The sequence below is a fragment of the Pipistrellus hanaki genome (assembly GCF_964339955.1).
Source record: "Pipistrellus hanaki genome assembly, chromosome: 2".
NCBI classification, from domain to species: domain Eukaryota; kingdom Metazoa; phylum Chordata; class Mammalia; order Chiroptera; family Vespertilionidae; genus Pipistrellus; species Pipistrellus hanaki.
This window is the reverse complement of record NC_140504.1, coordinates 39,826,701-39,843,490: the sequence shown is the minus strand read 5'-3', so window position 1 is coordinate 39,843,490 and position 16,790 is coordinate 39,826,701. Positions and strand designations below refer to the sequence as shown.

The 16,790-nt window shown below is 41.6% G+C and overlaps 1 protein-coding gene and 1 long non-coding RNA gene across 3 annotated transcripts in view; one reads left to right on the top strand and one right to left on the bottom strand.

Moving 5' to 3' along the window:
• Positions 1-11,485, bottom strand: part of LOC311617194 — a 46,683-nt gene extending 35,198 nt beyond the window's left edge. The window contains exon 1 of the long non-coding RNA XR_014794082.1: positions 11,444-11,485. This is a non-coding gene — a long non-coding RNA (uncharacterized lncRNA). The remainder of the gene's footprint in view (positions 1-11,443) is intronic.
• LOC311617193 (UPF0524 protein C3orf70 homolog) overlaps positions 1-16,525 on the top strand; it is a 39,769-nt gene extending 23,244 nt beyond the window's left edge. Inside the window, exons 2-3 of one of the 2 annotated variants that reach the window (XM_084873502.1) lie at positions 11,735-11,903; positions 12,096-16,525. In XM_084873502.1, the coding sequence (XP_084729628.1) occupies positions 11,735-11,903; positions 12,096-12,291 (365 nt within the window). In that variant the 3' untranslated portion in view covers positions 12,292-16,525. Of the gene's footprint in view, positions 1-11,734 lie in introns of both variants that reach the window. The other variant, XM_084873501.1, reaches the window with a different exon arrangement.
• Positions 16,526-16,790: the final 265 nt, after the last annotated feature.

Sequence of the window (16,790 nt, the reverse complement as noted above, 5' to 3'; positions counted from 1 at the left end):
ATTTAAGATTCATAGTATGTAAAGGATTCACTGAAATCCTGTTTGGTTCTTTATTAGCAACGTTAAAAAAAATTCACAATTGTTATGCCTGTTTCAGGAACAGCTGGGGATCTCTCTGAACCAGCCATCTGCACAGTTAGGCAATTCCCAGGACGGTTTTATTTGCATATTAGCCCAGGCACACCAGAACAGCTGCACCTGGACTGCTTCGCCCTTGCCGTAGGACTGTGTCCCGGGGAGTGTTTCTTAGCACAGCCTGTCCCTTGAAGGCCTGTGGCTTTGTTTCTCTGCAGGGGTCTTTCTTCTGCTGGTGAAATCTTTTTTCCTTTATATTTTAAAGTGATAATTTAAAAAACATCATCTAATCCATAGAAATCTCATTTGAAAATCTGTATTACCAAATGTCATTGATGAATCAGTAGGCTTAATCCATACAGGCATCTGCTATAGTCATAAATTATCAATGTAGCCAAATAGGAATAAAGCTCCCACAGTGCCCATCGCAGTGTTGACTGTCTCAGGTTTATTTTACATGCTGCTCCTGCATGCTGCTGCTACATGCTGCTCTGTTTTTTTGTAGAACTTCATATGTAATCAGGCTTTTGTGGAATGATTGATTTTGCCTTTTAAAAATTGTGTTTTTATTGATTTTAAAGAGAGGGAGAGGGTTAAGGAGGTAGAGAGAGAGAAACATCGATTGGTTGCCTCCTGTATGCCCTCTACTGGGGATCAAGCCCTCAATCCAGGCATGTGCCCTGACCTGGAATCAAACTGTGACCTCCTTGTTCATGGGTTGATGCTCAACCACTGAGTCACACCGGCTGGGCTGGGCTGATCCTGCTTTTTATGTTCCAGGCATGGGTGATTCTTCCTTGTTCCTCACTGTTATCCCCTTCGTAGGCAGTTGTATCGCGGGCTCTAGAGAAAAGAGCTGTGATATACTTTGCCAGCATGATGCTCAGCTCTCATTCATAAAGCTATTGCTGAATGTTAGTCACAACCTACTCACTGATTTTTTTTCAGTCTAGAATTAAGATTAACACATGTTGGTCTAGTATAAGGGCTGGTTCTGATTTATTTTTCTGTTTGCTTTTCAGGGAAAGCACTTTTAGTTCAATAGTTTTATATATCAGTCTTATGGAGGAGAATACTCAAATATATTCAATAAGCTCTCTTTTTATAGTTATTTTGACAAATTAATTTTTCATGTTTTAATTTATTTAAAATTTTTCCTTTTTATTGAATTTATTGGGGTGACATTGGTTAATAAAATTACATAGATTTCAGGTATATAATTTTATAATACATCATTTGTATATTGTATTGTGTGTTCACCACCCCAAATCATGCCTCTTTCCATCACCACTTATCTGCCCTTTACCCTGCCTGACTCCTCCTACCCCCATTTCCCTCTGGCGATGACCATACTGTTATCTATGAATTTTGTTTTGTTTTTCTTAATCATTTCACCCTTCTCACCCAGCCCCCCTTCCTACTCCCCCCCCCCCCCCGCCCCGACAGCTGTAAGTTTGTTTCTATTTTATTTTGTTAATTAGATTCCACATATAAGTGAAACTATATGGTATTTCTATTTCTCTGAGTGGTTTACTTCACTTAGCATAATACTCTCCAGGTCCATCCATACTATCATAATAGGTAAGATTTCTTTCATTTTTATGGCTGTATAGTATTCCATTGTATAAATGTACCACTGCTTTATTATTCACTCATCTACTGATGGGCTCTTGGGCTGTTTCCAAGTCTTGGCTATTATAAATAACAATGTAATGAACATAGGGGTACATTTATTCTTTCAAATTAGCATTTCGGTGTTTCTTTGTTTTTGTGTTTTTTTCCCCCGGATAAATTCCCAGGAGTGGAATCACTGGGTCATAAAGCAGTTTCATTTTTAGTTTTCTGAGGTAACTCCATATTGCTTCCCATAGGGGCTGTATCAATCTGCATTTCCACAAACAGTACAGGAGGGTTCCCTTTTCTCCACATCCTTGCCAACATTTGTTTGTTGATTTATTGATGATAACCAGTCTTTTAGGTATGTGGTGATATCTCATTGTGGTTTTAATTTGCATTTCTCTGATGATTAGTGACATTGAGCATCTTTTCATATATCTGTTGGCCATCTGTATGTCCTCTTTGGAGAAGTGTCTATTTAGGTCTTTTGCCCATTTTTAAATTGGATTGTTGTGTGTGTGTGTGTGTGTGTATGAGTTAGTTTGGTGTTGAGTTTCATCCTCTATTAATATTAAACTTAGTTCTTTAACAGCTTATCCAATTTTTACTTATTTATTTATTTGAAATATTTTATTTAATTTCAAAGAGGAAGCAAGGGGGAGAGAGAGATAGAAACATCAGTGATGAGAGAGAATCATTGATCAGCTGCTTCCTGTATGCCGCCACTGGGGATCGAGTTTGCAACCCAGGCAAAGGCCCTGACCAGAATTGAACCCAGGACCCTGCAGTCCAGAGGCCAATGCTCTATCCAATGAGCCAAACCAGCTGGGGCATCAGTTTACCCAATTTTAAACATCTAAATAATTATTAATATTTTAATACATAACCTTTAATATCTATTAGTCTAGGTTCCAAATGTATAAATTGCTTAATTTCTTAATATTATGCTTATATTTTCTCAGTAGACAAATCAGGAAAGTACCACCTACAGGAAATCCCACACCCTAACCTTGGTCATGGAATCCATGTGAGTCTATTCTGGAGATGGAGATGACACAGTGGATTACACAGAGAGCAATTTAATATGTAGAACTACTACACTAAGAAATGAGTAACTGTAAAACATAAGTGAACTCTGTGTTATTCCCTAGGGTAAAGGAGAATATCCAGGAAGGACAAAGGTGGAAGGAGACCACCTTTCCAAGGCTAGGTTTCAGGTCTTATTTGAGAAAATTGTAGTTCAGCTCACAGGATAGCAGAGTAGTTTGCTGCTTTGCTCAGGCTGTGCTGGTCTGCAATTTATTGACAAGCAAGAAAAAGCCCTCTGCAGTACAGGGCATGGGCAGTCAGCAGTAAGAGTGTGAGTGTACACAGGGAGGGGGTGGGGGGCAGAGGCCTGGGTGGTAGGAGGCTATGATGCAGGTGGAAGGCCTTCAGAAGGCTGGTTTTGGTGTGTCAAGGGCCATGGAACAGTTATCAACAGGCCAGGCCAAGATGCAGGGTTATCAAGGAATCACATATACTGTGTGCATGATTGGGGCAGAGCTCTGACAGATTTTCCCACCCTTTGACCCTTCAGATGTGGCCCAAATTGCAGGAAAGCCCCTTTCTCCTACAATGTTCTCCAGTGCCCTCTACTGAGAAGACTTAGCATCATGCTCACTGTAGAGGAAACATGTTTAAAGGAAATCTGTCTGCTATGGCAGAACACATATGGCAGGGATAATTTGGAATTGAGAGACAATCTGTCTATATAAAAGCTTAAGCAACCAAATGACTCGTTGACCAGTTGCTATGATGTGCACTGACCACCAGGCGGCAGACACTCAATGCAGGAGCTGCCCTCTGGTGGTCAGTGTGCTCCCATAGCAAGAGCGCTGCTCAGCTGACCATTGGGCACCAGATGCAGGACTGGCCACTGCAGCCCGGAGACTGCATCGGAGTGACAGTGAGACTGCCAAGCAGCGGTGGCAGGTGCAGTGGGACTGGGATGAGCAGGAGTGGCAGACAGGAGCAGCAGGCGGCGTTGGAGTGACAGTTTTGGCCCAATCCCCACAGGCTACACTGAGGGGTCCTGCCGGTGCATGAATCCATGCACTGGGCCTCTAGTACATGGATAACTAGCACATTTATAGACTCATTGTATTCTGGACCCCTTTTTTTTCTCTTTACTGTTCAGTGTCAATTGCCGAGTGGCTCCCTCTATATATTTTACAACCCAAAGTTTGTGACAAAAAGGTAGTACAAGGACAGAGCTTCATCATCTAAGCCTCTTTCATCCTATTCAGGAATAGTTAAATGGATGGTTCAGTAGAGATGCTATTTAACTGTCAATGCTGAATTTGTTACTTCTTTCCCCTAATGCTTTGGATTTCCCCAGTGGCACTGAATTTGAAATTGGCTGGCTACTCACAGGTCCAAGAGAAATGAGAGGTGATTATTATAATTGGCTAAAAAAACAAAAAACAAAACAAAAAGCAAGAACATATTTTATTTTATTATATTGGGAAATATAAATTTTTATATATAAATATTAATAATTTAAAGTCACATCTCATTAATATTTAGAATGCATTTTGTTATTGTTGTGACTTATAAATAAAAGCAAAGTTCCAGAATGCTGTATTAGTTTGTATAAGTTTGAAAATTAGGTTCTCGAATAATGAATAAGTACCGCTTGCCAGCAAAAATAACTTTTAACAAAGATACATTTTTAAAAATTCAGTAAACATTGCTGAGTCCCTACTGAGCCCCTGTGCTAAGCCCAGATTCTTCAGTTGCTTTAAGATCTTATTTTGCTTAGATCAGGTTGACTGGTTAGCATCCTTTCCTTGTGAATTCCTGAGCTTTTCATCCCCAGATCAATAGATAAATGTGACAGATGTCTGATACTGTTTCCCTTAGCTTTAGTCTGTCAGGAATATCTGTCCATTGACTTAATGGCTCCTGATAACTTACTTGGGTTGCAGAACTATTCAGCTGTGAGCGGGTGGAACAGCAGGAAGCTGCCAGAGTTACCATGTTCCGGTCTCCACTTGCACTGCCTCCCATAGGGAACTGCTTTGTTCTCAAATCTTTTCTAACTGCAGTTTTAAAAATCTATTGTCCAGTCTGGTAACAGCACGAATTATTGATTCCTTCAGAGAAAGGCAGGAGGCTGAGATGGTCTCATAAAATGCCTATAAGGTAAGGTCAAGGCTTGTAATAAAGAAATCAAAAGTAATGACTGTCATCACCACCACCACCACCATCACCCATCTTCAGATAAAAAGGCGTCGTGGTGCTCCTACAGCTTTCTCTCCCTGCAATGATCCACTTTCCCGCTTCTGCCTCTTCCGCTCATCAAGCTGCTGCCTTGGAGTTTCCCTGTGCTGCGGAGTGCAGACATAGTACATATCGAGTTTGTGCCCTGTCAGCTGCCATCTTTTTCTTTCTGAACGTATGGTTTTCATGCTTCAGTGAGCTGTCCTTAGGTGAGGACTTGTTCAGCTGAACCTTTTCTAATAAATTACTGATAATCTTCTTGGCCCCACCATGCTGGTCGGGGACCTGGATGGAGGTCTGAGCCCCTGATGGAGGTCTGGGTCCTGGGAGGGCAATTTGGGCCAGGGAAGGAGGTCTAGGCCCTGGTGGGCGGTCTGGTACCTCAACTGGACATTGGGTTATGGAATAGTGGTCTGGGTTCCGTATTAAGATCTAGTCCTCTGATACACCACTGTGTTTGGTGTTTTTGGCCTGGGCCCCAGCTTGGCATTCTTGGCCCCGCCATGATGGTCTGGTACTTGGATGTAGGTCTGAGCCCTGGATGTAGGTCTGGGTGCTAGAGGGAGGTGTGTCACTAGGGGGCGTTATAGGCCATGGTGGGAGGTTTGGGTCAAGGGCAGGGCCTGGGGATGATGCAATGGTAGTCTGGACTAGCCTGGATATTTAGACTCCAATAAAGTGATAGGCATAGTGTTTTAGTAAGGGTCCCCTGAGTGGCCTTCTGGTCCTCTCCATAAAGGTCTGGGACCTGGCCACAACCGGTTGGGCTCAATGGATAGAGTGTTGACCTGTGGACTGAAGGGCCCGGGTTTGATTCTGGTCAAGGGCTCATGCCCGGGTTGCAGGCTCAATCCCCAGTAGGGGATGTGCAGGACACAGCTAATCAATGATTTTTAACATTGATGTTTCAGTCTCTCTCTCACTCTCCCTTCCTCTCTGAAATCAATAAAAATATATTAAGAAAAAAAACCAGTCCATCTCTGCAGAAAAGCTCCTGGTGGACAAACGGGACTTTCCGGTTTCAGTGGAAAGAGGAAGGTATAGCTACTCCATGAAACCCTTATTTGCCCACTTACAAAGAACTGGAAACCTGAGAGAGTTCTCATTCTCTGCCCTTCTTTCTTTTTCACTATTGCTTAGTTTAGTCACCTTTACTTCTCAGAATGTTTCTGAACTCTGGCCCTAAAGGGAGCTCTTCCCCAACTAGAACTGTCTGTGTACAAGTTTAAGGAGCTCCGTGGTGCCAATCGATGCAGCGGAGTGGCTCTTACTGTACCCAGTCTCCCAGGACGAGGGAAGGTGTTGATCTCTTTCCAGATTACCTGGTGATGGACTGGTCTCGGTCCCAGGGGAATGCTCTGCTCTAGCCAGGCTGGTCACCCAGACGTCCCACACCTCTTCCACCTCTGGATTTTTGCACAAGGCATGCCACTTTACCTTCTTTTGCCCAAGTCCTAGCTCTCGTCCAGTTTACAGTCCATGTTTTCTGTGGAGCCTTTTCTCAGTAAGCCCTGCTGGCCCTTCTTTCCTCTGAGCTCTTGTAATGTATATAGTGTATACCCCACAGTCTAATGTTCATCTTTCCTCTTGTGGTGCTTATGATGTTTGTAAAAGAGGTGCATTTACAGTTCTCTTTCCCCCTCATTGTTCATTGCTAGTTACTTGTTAAAATATATAAGACTTGTTGCGTATGTCTGTGGGAGCACACTGACCATCAGGGGACAGCTCCTGCGTTGAGTGTCTGGTGGTCAGTGCACATCATAGTGACTGGTTGTTCGGATGTTCCTTCGTTCGATCTACTGTGTTTCCCTGAAAATAAGACATCCTCTGAAAATAAGACCTACTTACAGGTTTCCTTCTGAGTGAAATATAAGGCATCCCCCCGAAAATAAGCGCCCCCCCCCCCCCCCCCACTCCAGGCTAAACATGAGAGATTTGGTCCACTGATTCTAAAAGAAATGGAGTCACAAGAAATTCACCAGGAAATTCAGGAATTGGATTGTTATGATGATGTTCCAGAAGATGATGACATGGTTGTCATTGAATAAATGAGTAAATTCTTGATACTGTAGGATTCACAGTTTGTCTGGTTTGTGTTGACAACTACGATACTACCGTACCATATACAGGTAATAAATTTCCTTTATTTTCATTTAACAATAAATGTGTATTCTTCTTCATGGAAAAATAAGACATCCCCTGAAAATAAGACCTAGTGCATCTTTGGGAGCAAAAATTAATATAAGACACCGTCTTATTTTTGGGGAAACAGGGTATTTGCATATTACCCTTTTATTATATAAAATGGTCTACACAACTCTTGTTTATTTTTACTCTTTTTTTTTTTTTTTAATCTTCCACTTCCAGTTTGACTGGAAGTGCCTTGAAGCATGACTACATATTGTACTTCTTTTTATTTCCCAGTAGCATCTGATTTAGTATAAACATGGTAGATATTCAATAAGGATTTGGTAAATGAGTAAATAAACCGTGCTTCTGATTTTCTGTCTCATTAGGGCTTTGCTTTACATTATTATGTTCACTACACTAAAGAGGTTATACAATTTGAAAAATGAAAATTCTAGGATCTTTCATAAATTTCTGATTGGGAACTTCAACATATTGGGCAATATCTGAACTTTAATGTTCTCATAGATCAAAGTACAAACATATTGGTATATTGATTGCCAGTGGGGGAAGGTGGAAGGTTAAGGCCACACACAAAAAAGAATACAATTATGCTCTTTTGCTTTTAGTTTGTGAACTGCTACTCAACTTAGTAAATAATGCACAGAAATAGCTGAATAAGAATATTTAACATAACTTTTAACATAATTGAATGCCCTTGGGAATAAAATAAACTAAGTGTGATTCACTAAAATCAAAGAACTGAACTGTGATGCAGTTTCCCCGAGGCCACTCAATTTTATTTCCAGTAGATTTACCTTTATAATTATATTTTGATTAGGCTAATTTTAAAATCACTTTGCATTCCCTGCCAGCAGTGTACTTCCTGTGTCAGGAGGACACACATTTAACAGTCATAAAACTATCTGTAAAAGCAAAAAGCTCATTTGCCCCCAGGTGGTCTTTTTAAAGAATCAAAATGCACAACTGATCCTAAAAGTAAATAATTTAGCAAAGTGCATACAGTAACTTTAACCGGGCATGTAAATTATTTTCTGTATTTATTTGTGCTCTTTCTCTCTCCTCATTGAGCTGCTATACAATCAAAAGAAAGACACTCCTTCATGGAAGTATATCTGCTGTGTATTTACACTGTACTTAATGGCAGAACTTAATGGCAGAGAATGTCCTTGTAAATTAAGAACATTATCCAAACCTTATTAATTAAGTAATGAGTATCCTCGTGAAGAAAAAGCACAGGCCCCCACAAGGCCGGGTCCTGGAACTGACTCCTGTCTTGTTAAATGAGCTGGAGAAAGTAATTAAGTTTTCTGTTCCTTTTTTTTTTTTTTTTTTTTTTTTTTACCAAAGAACTAGGATGAGAACATAAATCTTTTTCAGTGTCTCACAACACCAAAGGGGAAGAACAGTTAGAAAAACTATGAACCAGGGTTTAAAAGAATAGTGCAAGTTACTTACTTAGTGGTTTTGACTGGTCTTTAGTTGAGAAACAGCTGAGAGTGTTGAACCAGGTTCCCTGAAAAGAAACAAGATGGATGAAGTACAGTTTTCACTTACTGGACACAAATGGTTTTTGTGACTTAGTCAGTGTTGTGTAATCTGTTTCATTACTGAGAACATGATTTTAGCGCCTTTTTAAAAGATTCCACATAAATTAATGGGTTTGTGAAGTTTACCTTAAATTTACATTATTTTTTATTTTTTATTTTATTTAATTAATTAATTTATTTTTAAAATATATTTAATTGATTTTGTACAGAGAGGAAGGGAGAGAGATACAGAGTTAGAAACATCAATGAGAGAGAGTCATCGACCAGCCGCCTCTTGCACACCCCCCACTGGGGATATGCCCGCAACCAAGGTACATGCCCTTGACCGGAATCGAACCCGGAACCCTTCAGTCCCCAAGCCAATGCTCTATCCATTGAGCCAAACCGGTTTTGGCTACATTATTTTTTAAATGGATGGTAAGTACTGTAATGAGATCAAGTCCTCATTTTCCTATGGATGAGTTTTGTAAGTGACTGAATGAGTCATTAGCAAACTAAGATTCTACTTGACAGGAATATTTTTGAGAACAGGCTTAAGAATGTGTGTAAATTCTTAAGAAGGAACTAGGGATCCTTGGAGAAATGGCAGATTCCTGTACTGGAGGGAAGGGGCAGTACAAGATAAGCCAGTAATATCTATGGTGCCAGGAAGTAAGGTTGTTTTAAAAAAACGAACGGGGGCATGTTGAAGGACACGTGTGTTAACTGGAAGGAGCTCCCAAGGGCTAACTCCGGGACAGTGTGAGCCACACAGAAAATGATGTAACTGGTTACAGCTCACAGGATAGAATACATGTCTGTGAGCGCGAATTATGTTCATATAAATAAATACATGAGAGAGAAGGAATAGCTCTTGCTTACCTAGAATTCTAATGGATAAATATAGAAGGAATGATGGAAGTGGAAAATCCCTGGCACAAACCAGAGCAGTGATGGCTGCAGACCAGATCCACTGAGGCATGCTGAAATTAATGGGGAAGGTCTGATGAGAAGCAGGATATTTGCATATTTTAAAATATCTCCTCATGTGATACTTAGTAATTTCAGAGAGAAATTATTCCACTAACTTTACAGTGGAAATACCTAGACATATATACCACATTAAACATTGTTAAAAGTTAACATCATCTGTAATGAGCTATATCAGTAGTATGTACCTTCTGATAAAATGCTCAAAAAAGGAACAAGTCACTTCTGTTTTTTTCCTTATTGTTTTAAATTATATATTTTATTTTTTAAATGCAGTTTTTTTAATTGCATTTAATTGATATACCACATTATATTAGTTTGAGGTGTACAATATAATGATCTGGCATTTATATGTATTGCAGAGTGATGACCATAATAAGTCCAGTTAACATTTGTCTCCATTTAGTTTCAGAATTTTTCTTGTGATGAGGACTTTCAAGATTTAGTCTCTTAGCAGTTTTTAAATATGCATTACAGTATTATTAACCACATTTGCCATGCTGTACATTCCATTTCATGACTTACTTATTTTATAACTGGGAGTTTGTGCCTTTTGACTTCCTTCACCCATTCCATCCACACCCCACCCTCTAGCTCAAACAATTACCAATCTCTTTTCTGTATCTATGAGTTTGTTGTTGTTGTTTTAGATTCCACATATAAGTGAGATCATATGGTATCTGTCTTTCTCTCTCTGAATTATTTCACTTAGCATAATGCCTCAAGTCTACCCATGTCACAGATGGCAATAGTTCATTCTTTTTATGGTTTCTGTCGTAAATACGTGCAGGAGATGTGGACTGACCGATAAACCAGCCCCAGTAGGAAAAACCCCAGAGGGTGCCCATAATTGTGGCTACTGCCTCTGGGTTTTTCTGTTTGTTTTTTTTCTCTCCCAGATTTCTATTTTGAAATCATTTTAGACTCATAGCCTGGGTGATTTTCATCTCTAGCTAGTTTCCTTAGCACTTTGCTAAATGTTGAATGAAATCAAAGAGAAGGATGAAGACACATCAGGAACAGATCCGTTTAGGTTTCCCTCCCATGAGGCGCACGGAGGGGGGAAGCAGCGGGGGATGCAGAGATGGGCTTCTTGGTTTCCTAGAAACCCCAGCAGGTTGCCTGCCCCCTGCGCCAGCTGTTCCTTGGCTTCCACTTGGCTGAGGTTGCTTAGTGCCAGTGGAGCTGGTGTCACTGAGAACATCTCCCACTTAGGACACTGATGAGCTTTGGTCTTGAAAGAGTTCGTTTCACATCCTACACCTTACCCCAGCCATTGGGGTGGCCAGCACAGTCCGATAAGCTCTCACTTTTAATTATGTATGTATGTATGTTTGTATGTATGTATATATGTATATTCTGATTAAAACACAGAAACCTAACTTCAGAGTCTTCTGTAATCCTGATAACAAATTGGTGTATTTTCCCCAGTTTGTAAATATATATATTAACATCTAGTTATTAAATATAACAGAGGGATTTTAATTTTATCATATATACTTTTTTACAACTTGTGTTTTTACTATACAATGTCTTGGACATTCTTCATTCTATCTGATATGAAGAATAAATCATTTAAAGCTGTCCTTGAAATAAATATTATAATATCCACCCACCTATTTCAGAGGCATTATAAGGACTCAAATATAAGATGTATAAAGTGTGTTGAGTTTTTTTTTAATTAAAAAATATTTTATTGAGTTTTTACAGAGAGGAAGGGAGAGGGAGAGAGAGAGTTAGAAACATTGATGAGAGAGAAACATCAATCAGCTGCCTCTTGCATCCCTCCCCCCTCCCCCCTTCCCCCCACACACGCACACACTGGGGACATGCCCACAACCAAGGTACATGCCCTTTGCCGGAATTGAACCTGGGACCCTTAAGTCCACAGGCCGACGCTCTATCCACTGAGCCAAACCGGTCAGGGCTGTGTTGAGTTTTTTAGATGAAAATACCATGATGTTGTGCATCATGGTCTGTTTTTAATTGATTACAACAATGTGGAATGACTCATTACTTAAGATCAGAGTCCTTGGGAAGAAGCCATCGTGGCTGCCTTACTGCAGTCTGTGTAGTAACCTTAGGTTTCTGCTGCCCTTTTGTTCCCACAGGCAAGTATGTGTATCAGCCGATGACCCCCGTGGAGCAGCTCCCCAGTACCGAGATCCCTGTGAAGCCCCGGGAGCCCACGAACACCATCCAGATCTCAGTCTCTCTCACCGAACACTTTCTGAAATTTGCATCTGTCTTCCAGCCTCCCCTCCCGCCTGATTCGCCAAGGTACTGTATGATCTCAGACCTCTTTATTGACAACTATCAGGTTAAATGTATTAATGGGAAGATGTGTTATGTGCAGAAGCAGCCGGCACCACATTCCCACAAAATGAGCCCTCAGGAGGTCTCTGCACACGATGCCTTAATTTCAAAAGAGAGCAATACACCAAAAATAGATCACTGCTCTTCTCCCTCAAGTTCTGAGGACTCTGGGATCAATGCCGTCGGGGCGCACTACGTGGAATCGTGTGACGAGGACACGGAGGAAGGCGCAGAGCTGAGCTCAGAGGAAGACTACAGTCCGGAGAGCAGCTGGGAGCCGGACGACTGCGCCCTCCTCTCCCCGTCGCAGTCGGACCTGGAGGTGATCGAGACGATAGAGACCACCGTGTGAGCCGGGCAGGAGGCCGCGTCCTCTGTCCAGGCTGCGCTCTGCACTTTGGTCGGACGGACCCTTTCGCCGGTGCAGTTGGTATTTTCTACCCCTAACTGTAGCCGTTCAGTGGTCTGCTGATTAGCTAAACTCTTAAATTAGTCTTATAACTAAGGTATTTCTTTCCTTTTGTATCTGGACTTACTTTCTATGTAGCATCTGGTGTCACGAATGGTGACCCAGCCTTAATTTCACCGGGAACTTTGTAAGCGATGATGGGCTGATCACAGAGGATCACGGACCAGGTCGAGAGCTCCCCGGAGTGGAGGAGACAGTGTTTTCTAAATCCCCAGTTCTTCAGGAGAAACTGTTGGCACTCCTTTTGGCATGCCGGCAGGCACCCCCACTGCCCTGCAAGTCTCGTGTGGGAATCTGCTCTCGTGAGGGGAAAAGACCGGGTCCTGGTAGATGCGATTCTGTCCCTTTCCTCTCCCTCCACTTGCATAGGCAGGGCCAGTGCCTGGCTTACTTTCGGGAGGGCACCGGAGGCCAGCTCAGCCCCTCGCTGTGATCAGGGTCTGCACAGCCCTCCATGCTCTGGGGCTGAGCTAGGCCTTCATTAAGTGGAGATGGCATCTTCAACTTCATGCTCAATCCAGCGTTAGCTGAGTGCCTACACTCTGCAGGGTGCTGTGGGGACGCCGAAGGAATAAGACCCGACTCCCCACACGAAGGGAACCACAGTCCAATAGTGGAGATAACACATGCAAGGTGACATTACCCAGAATTCTCTGGGAACGCAGGGGAAGGAGAGATGTACTTGGCTTGTAGCTGGGGAATGTGTTGTAGCATTTGAGATGGTCTCTCGGGTGGGTTTCCCCAACATTTCCCTGCTTTTCTTAATTGTTCTTCAAATCTGGGAAAAAACTTTTAGGGAGTTCTATAGGTTTTATATTTAGGAAGCAGCCACATCTGATGTCTTAAGAAACTATCAGTAATAGTTTTAGTTAGCATGGAAATGCTAAAGACAGCAGTCCTTTAGGGATTAGGAATGAATCTAATAGGTTTGACGAATTCTGCTTCATTTGGTTGTATGAAGCATTAGAATGGCTTAGGTGGGAAACGGTTAGAATTCATTATGATGCATGGGTTTTTATGCAAATGCAAACGCAGTTGAAGTAGTTCACTGCTAAGTCAGGAGAAAATATTTTGTGTGATATTCATTGGCTTTACTACAGTAATATTAATGGCCTGTTGTACGTGTTCTCTTTTCTCTCACGGCAAAATAGTGAATAACTTTTTCTTATTTAGCTTTCTTCAGAATTCTCCTCCCATCTCCATTTATACCAGCTGTTCTTGTGCGAGTTGCTTATCTGCCATTGCTCCAAAGCTTCTCTCCGGGAGATTTAACATTTAGCCTAGTGAAACCAGATCTATCCAAGTTGGAGATGGAAAACTCTGTCTGATGTCCTGACTATCCGGGAGTGCCCTGGCGGCATTGCCTCCTGCTCTGTCAGCATTGTGGCACCGCTCTTCTGCGCTACGTTAGTCTGTGTCTTAGGAAACAAGAAGAGGCCTGTTGTGCTCTTGCCCGAAGCCTCCACTTGGCTTCCTTCACAATCGTTAGGCAGAATCCGCTCTCCTAGCTGTGTGTGTAGTCTACGTGATTGGCTAGAACCCTCGTTAGGTTTAGGTGCCCAAACATCCCTGGGTGTACAGTGTGCAGGTTCCTTTAAGAGCAGTGTTAGCTGAAGCTCTCTAAGCTAGATGAGAATGCAGCATAAGGTTCCCCTTTCCTGAAACGTAAGGACTCACCGAGTGAGAGGAGCTCCAGGAACAGGGTATCCCCCTCGCCCCCAGCCTGGCCAGCCCAGCCCGGGTGGCTCAGGGACAGACACCTGCTGAGCCTCCTGGGGTTCATGGTGCCTCCATGACTGAGTGGCCAGATGAAGGCGAGCTTAGCAGCTGTGCCGTCAGCAGTTGTGCACTCAAGTTGGTAACAGCAACATAGCACCCTGACTCCCCCTTCCCCCCACTGCTGTGGGTTCGCTCATTGACTTCCCCAGCATGCATATGAGGGGTCTTCTTTCTTGGCACGGCTCCTACCAGTTCCCCACTCTGGGCCCTCATTCCTCATTCCCGTCCATTAAACTAATTGAAGTCAACCACCAGGTCTTTACAGCCATGGAAATACATGGTCACAGGGCCGTTCCCGAGGCTGGCTGATCTGCATTGGGCGCTTTATATCTATAACTTTTAAAACTCTTGAACTGCCATTCAGAGTAGCCACGATTTTAATGAAAAATTTGGTTTTAATAATGGTTGATATCACTTTAAATATTTACACAATCTCTTTATAATTAAAAACGCACTAAGCTTCGCTTACTACTATCTGTTTTATAGAATTGGAGATGTTCCATTGGATTCTAAATATTAAGATGCCCCTGGATCTCAAAAGAACCTTTTCTAAACAAGCACAAGCACGGATTTCTTTTGTCCTAGCACTGTTAATATTGTAATTCTCCGGAGAGTCATAGGATCGAACCAGAATTGTTTCTGCTTGCATTCCAAAAACGACTGAGAAGGACATAAAAATGTGTAGTTTCGACTTGAATTCTAGGCCTGTTCTGTTCTGTGTTATATAAAAGAATTTATCTGTAATCCTGATATTATACTGCTCTTTTGTATAAGCATATTTACAGTCACTTTAGAAAATACTTAGCCGCAACGTGTATTATAGACATTGGAAACTCATGTTTCAGCTTTTGGTTTCTGCGTGTATATGGAGAGAGACGAACGCTTTGTAATCTGGACCAGCGGTGCACTCACCTGGAGCAGAGGGCTGTGTGTGGAGATGGAGACACTGCTCTCCTGGGCTTGTGTAGAGAGAAACCTGGCCCCATGCCCGCTTTTTGAAAGTTGGTGTAAAAGCTGTTTGGAGGAAGATACAGAATCAGTGCTCTGTGGAATACAGCTTTCTTATCACACCAAGATTTATTTTAGAGTTTTCAAATATGCTCATAACTTTCTGAGAAATGACAAAGCAATTAAAATGTTTGTGGTTGTAGTTAGTTGGTACATTAGCAAATACAGCTTTACCATCAAATCTAGACTTTTTTTTTCCTTGTAATTTTCAAGCTTTGAAAAGAGATTTTGAGGGAAACCCTGAAGAAAAAACAAAACAAAACAAAACACGTTGCTTTCTTGGAAAGGAAAAACTTATAGTTCAAGGTAAATACTATACAAAATGTAAGTACTAAGACCAGGACCAAACCATGAGGTTGTCCTGAAGTACCTTTTGGATTTGATTCTGCTTGCGGGGAGGGGTTTTATTTCTTAACCTCCACTTCCTGGCCTTTTTGAAACATCACAGTTCTTTTAGAATTGATCATAACTCCTTTTTATGCAAATTTATTTATTTGGGTAAGAGGATGCAACCAAATAATTTAGAAAGCTGTCAAAATATCCAGATATACTTGGCAGTAGAAGTACCATGAGGCAAGAAAAAAAAGCATATTTTATACAGTCAGCTCTTGATTATTCCATCTTGTTTGCAAAATTTTATTGAAATATTTTGGCTTTCTGCAAGAGAGAAACACAGTTTTATCAGCCTTCTTTCCAACTCCCCTCTCCAGAGGAGCTGTGAACCAAAATTAAGGACCAATTGTATTTGAAGCTTTTTGGAAAGGAGTATGTGATTCGTGTCTTGCCCTTGAGGAGGAGGGGAAAAGGGCGTGGGAGTTCTCACTTTATCACTCCTGTGCTTCAAGGGATGTCAGCGTTTCTCACATCCAAGCATAAGTACAAGGACACATCTCAAAATTAATTTTGGAATTTTAAAAATCTTGTATGTCCTGGCTCCTTTCATTATTATGGATAATTGACAGCTGACGGTATAGGAAAGGGCCATGTTTCGGTCAGTGTTTTGGGTCCCTTTTTCTATTCAGATGGACACGGCACGCTCTGAGTATTCCGAACAGGTCTGAAGGCAGATCGTCGCTGGAGGTTTAATATTGAGCTTGCATATCATTGTTCACACACACTTTTTTAGGCTGTTCATACCTTACAATATTCACTTACTGTAATATTTTTTTAAAATCTCTCTATTTTAAAGTTTCAAGCACAATGTTTGACCATTCTGTAATTTCCTAAAATTATATTGTTTTCTTACAGACAACTCAACTTTCCTTTATGTACAATACTTTAGGAGAATAACTACCTTGTAAAATAAATGTAACTTCTTTTTGTACCAGCACACATTTGATATTTTGGAGTTTGGAATATTCTTTCCCTCTGTCCCCCACTTTCCAGAGGTTCAGCTTTAAATAACACCACAGTGAACTAAACAAAACAAAACTCGCCTTTGTGAAATGTCAGACGTTTCTATTGCGTGCTCACGTTGTGCCAGGAAGTAAGCAATTTACATCATTATCCCATTTAAATGTTTCCCAGGCTTCACGAGGCGCAGGTAAATGTTGTCCCGAACACACAGCCAGGGTCGCCGAGAGCCTCTGCAGTAA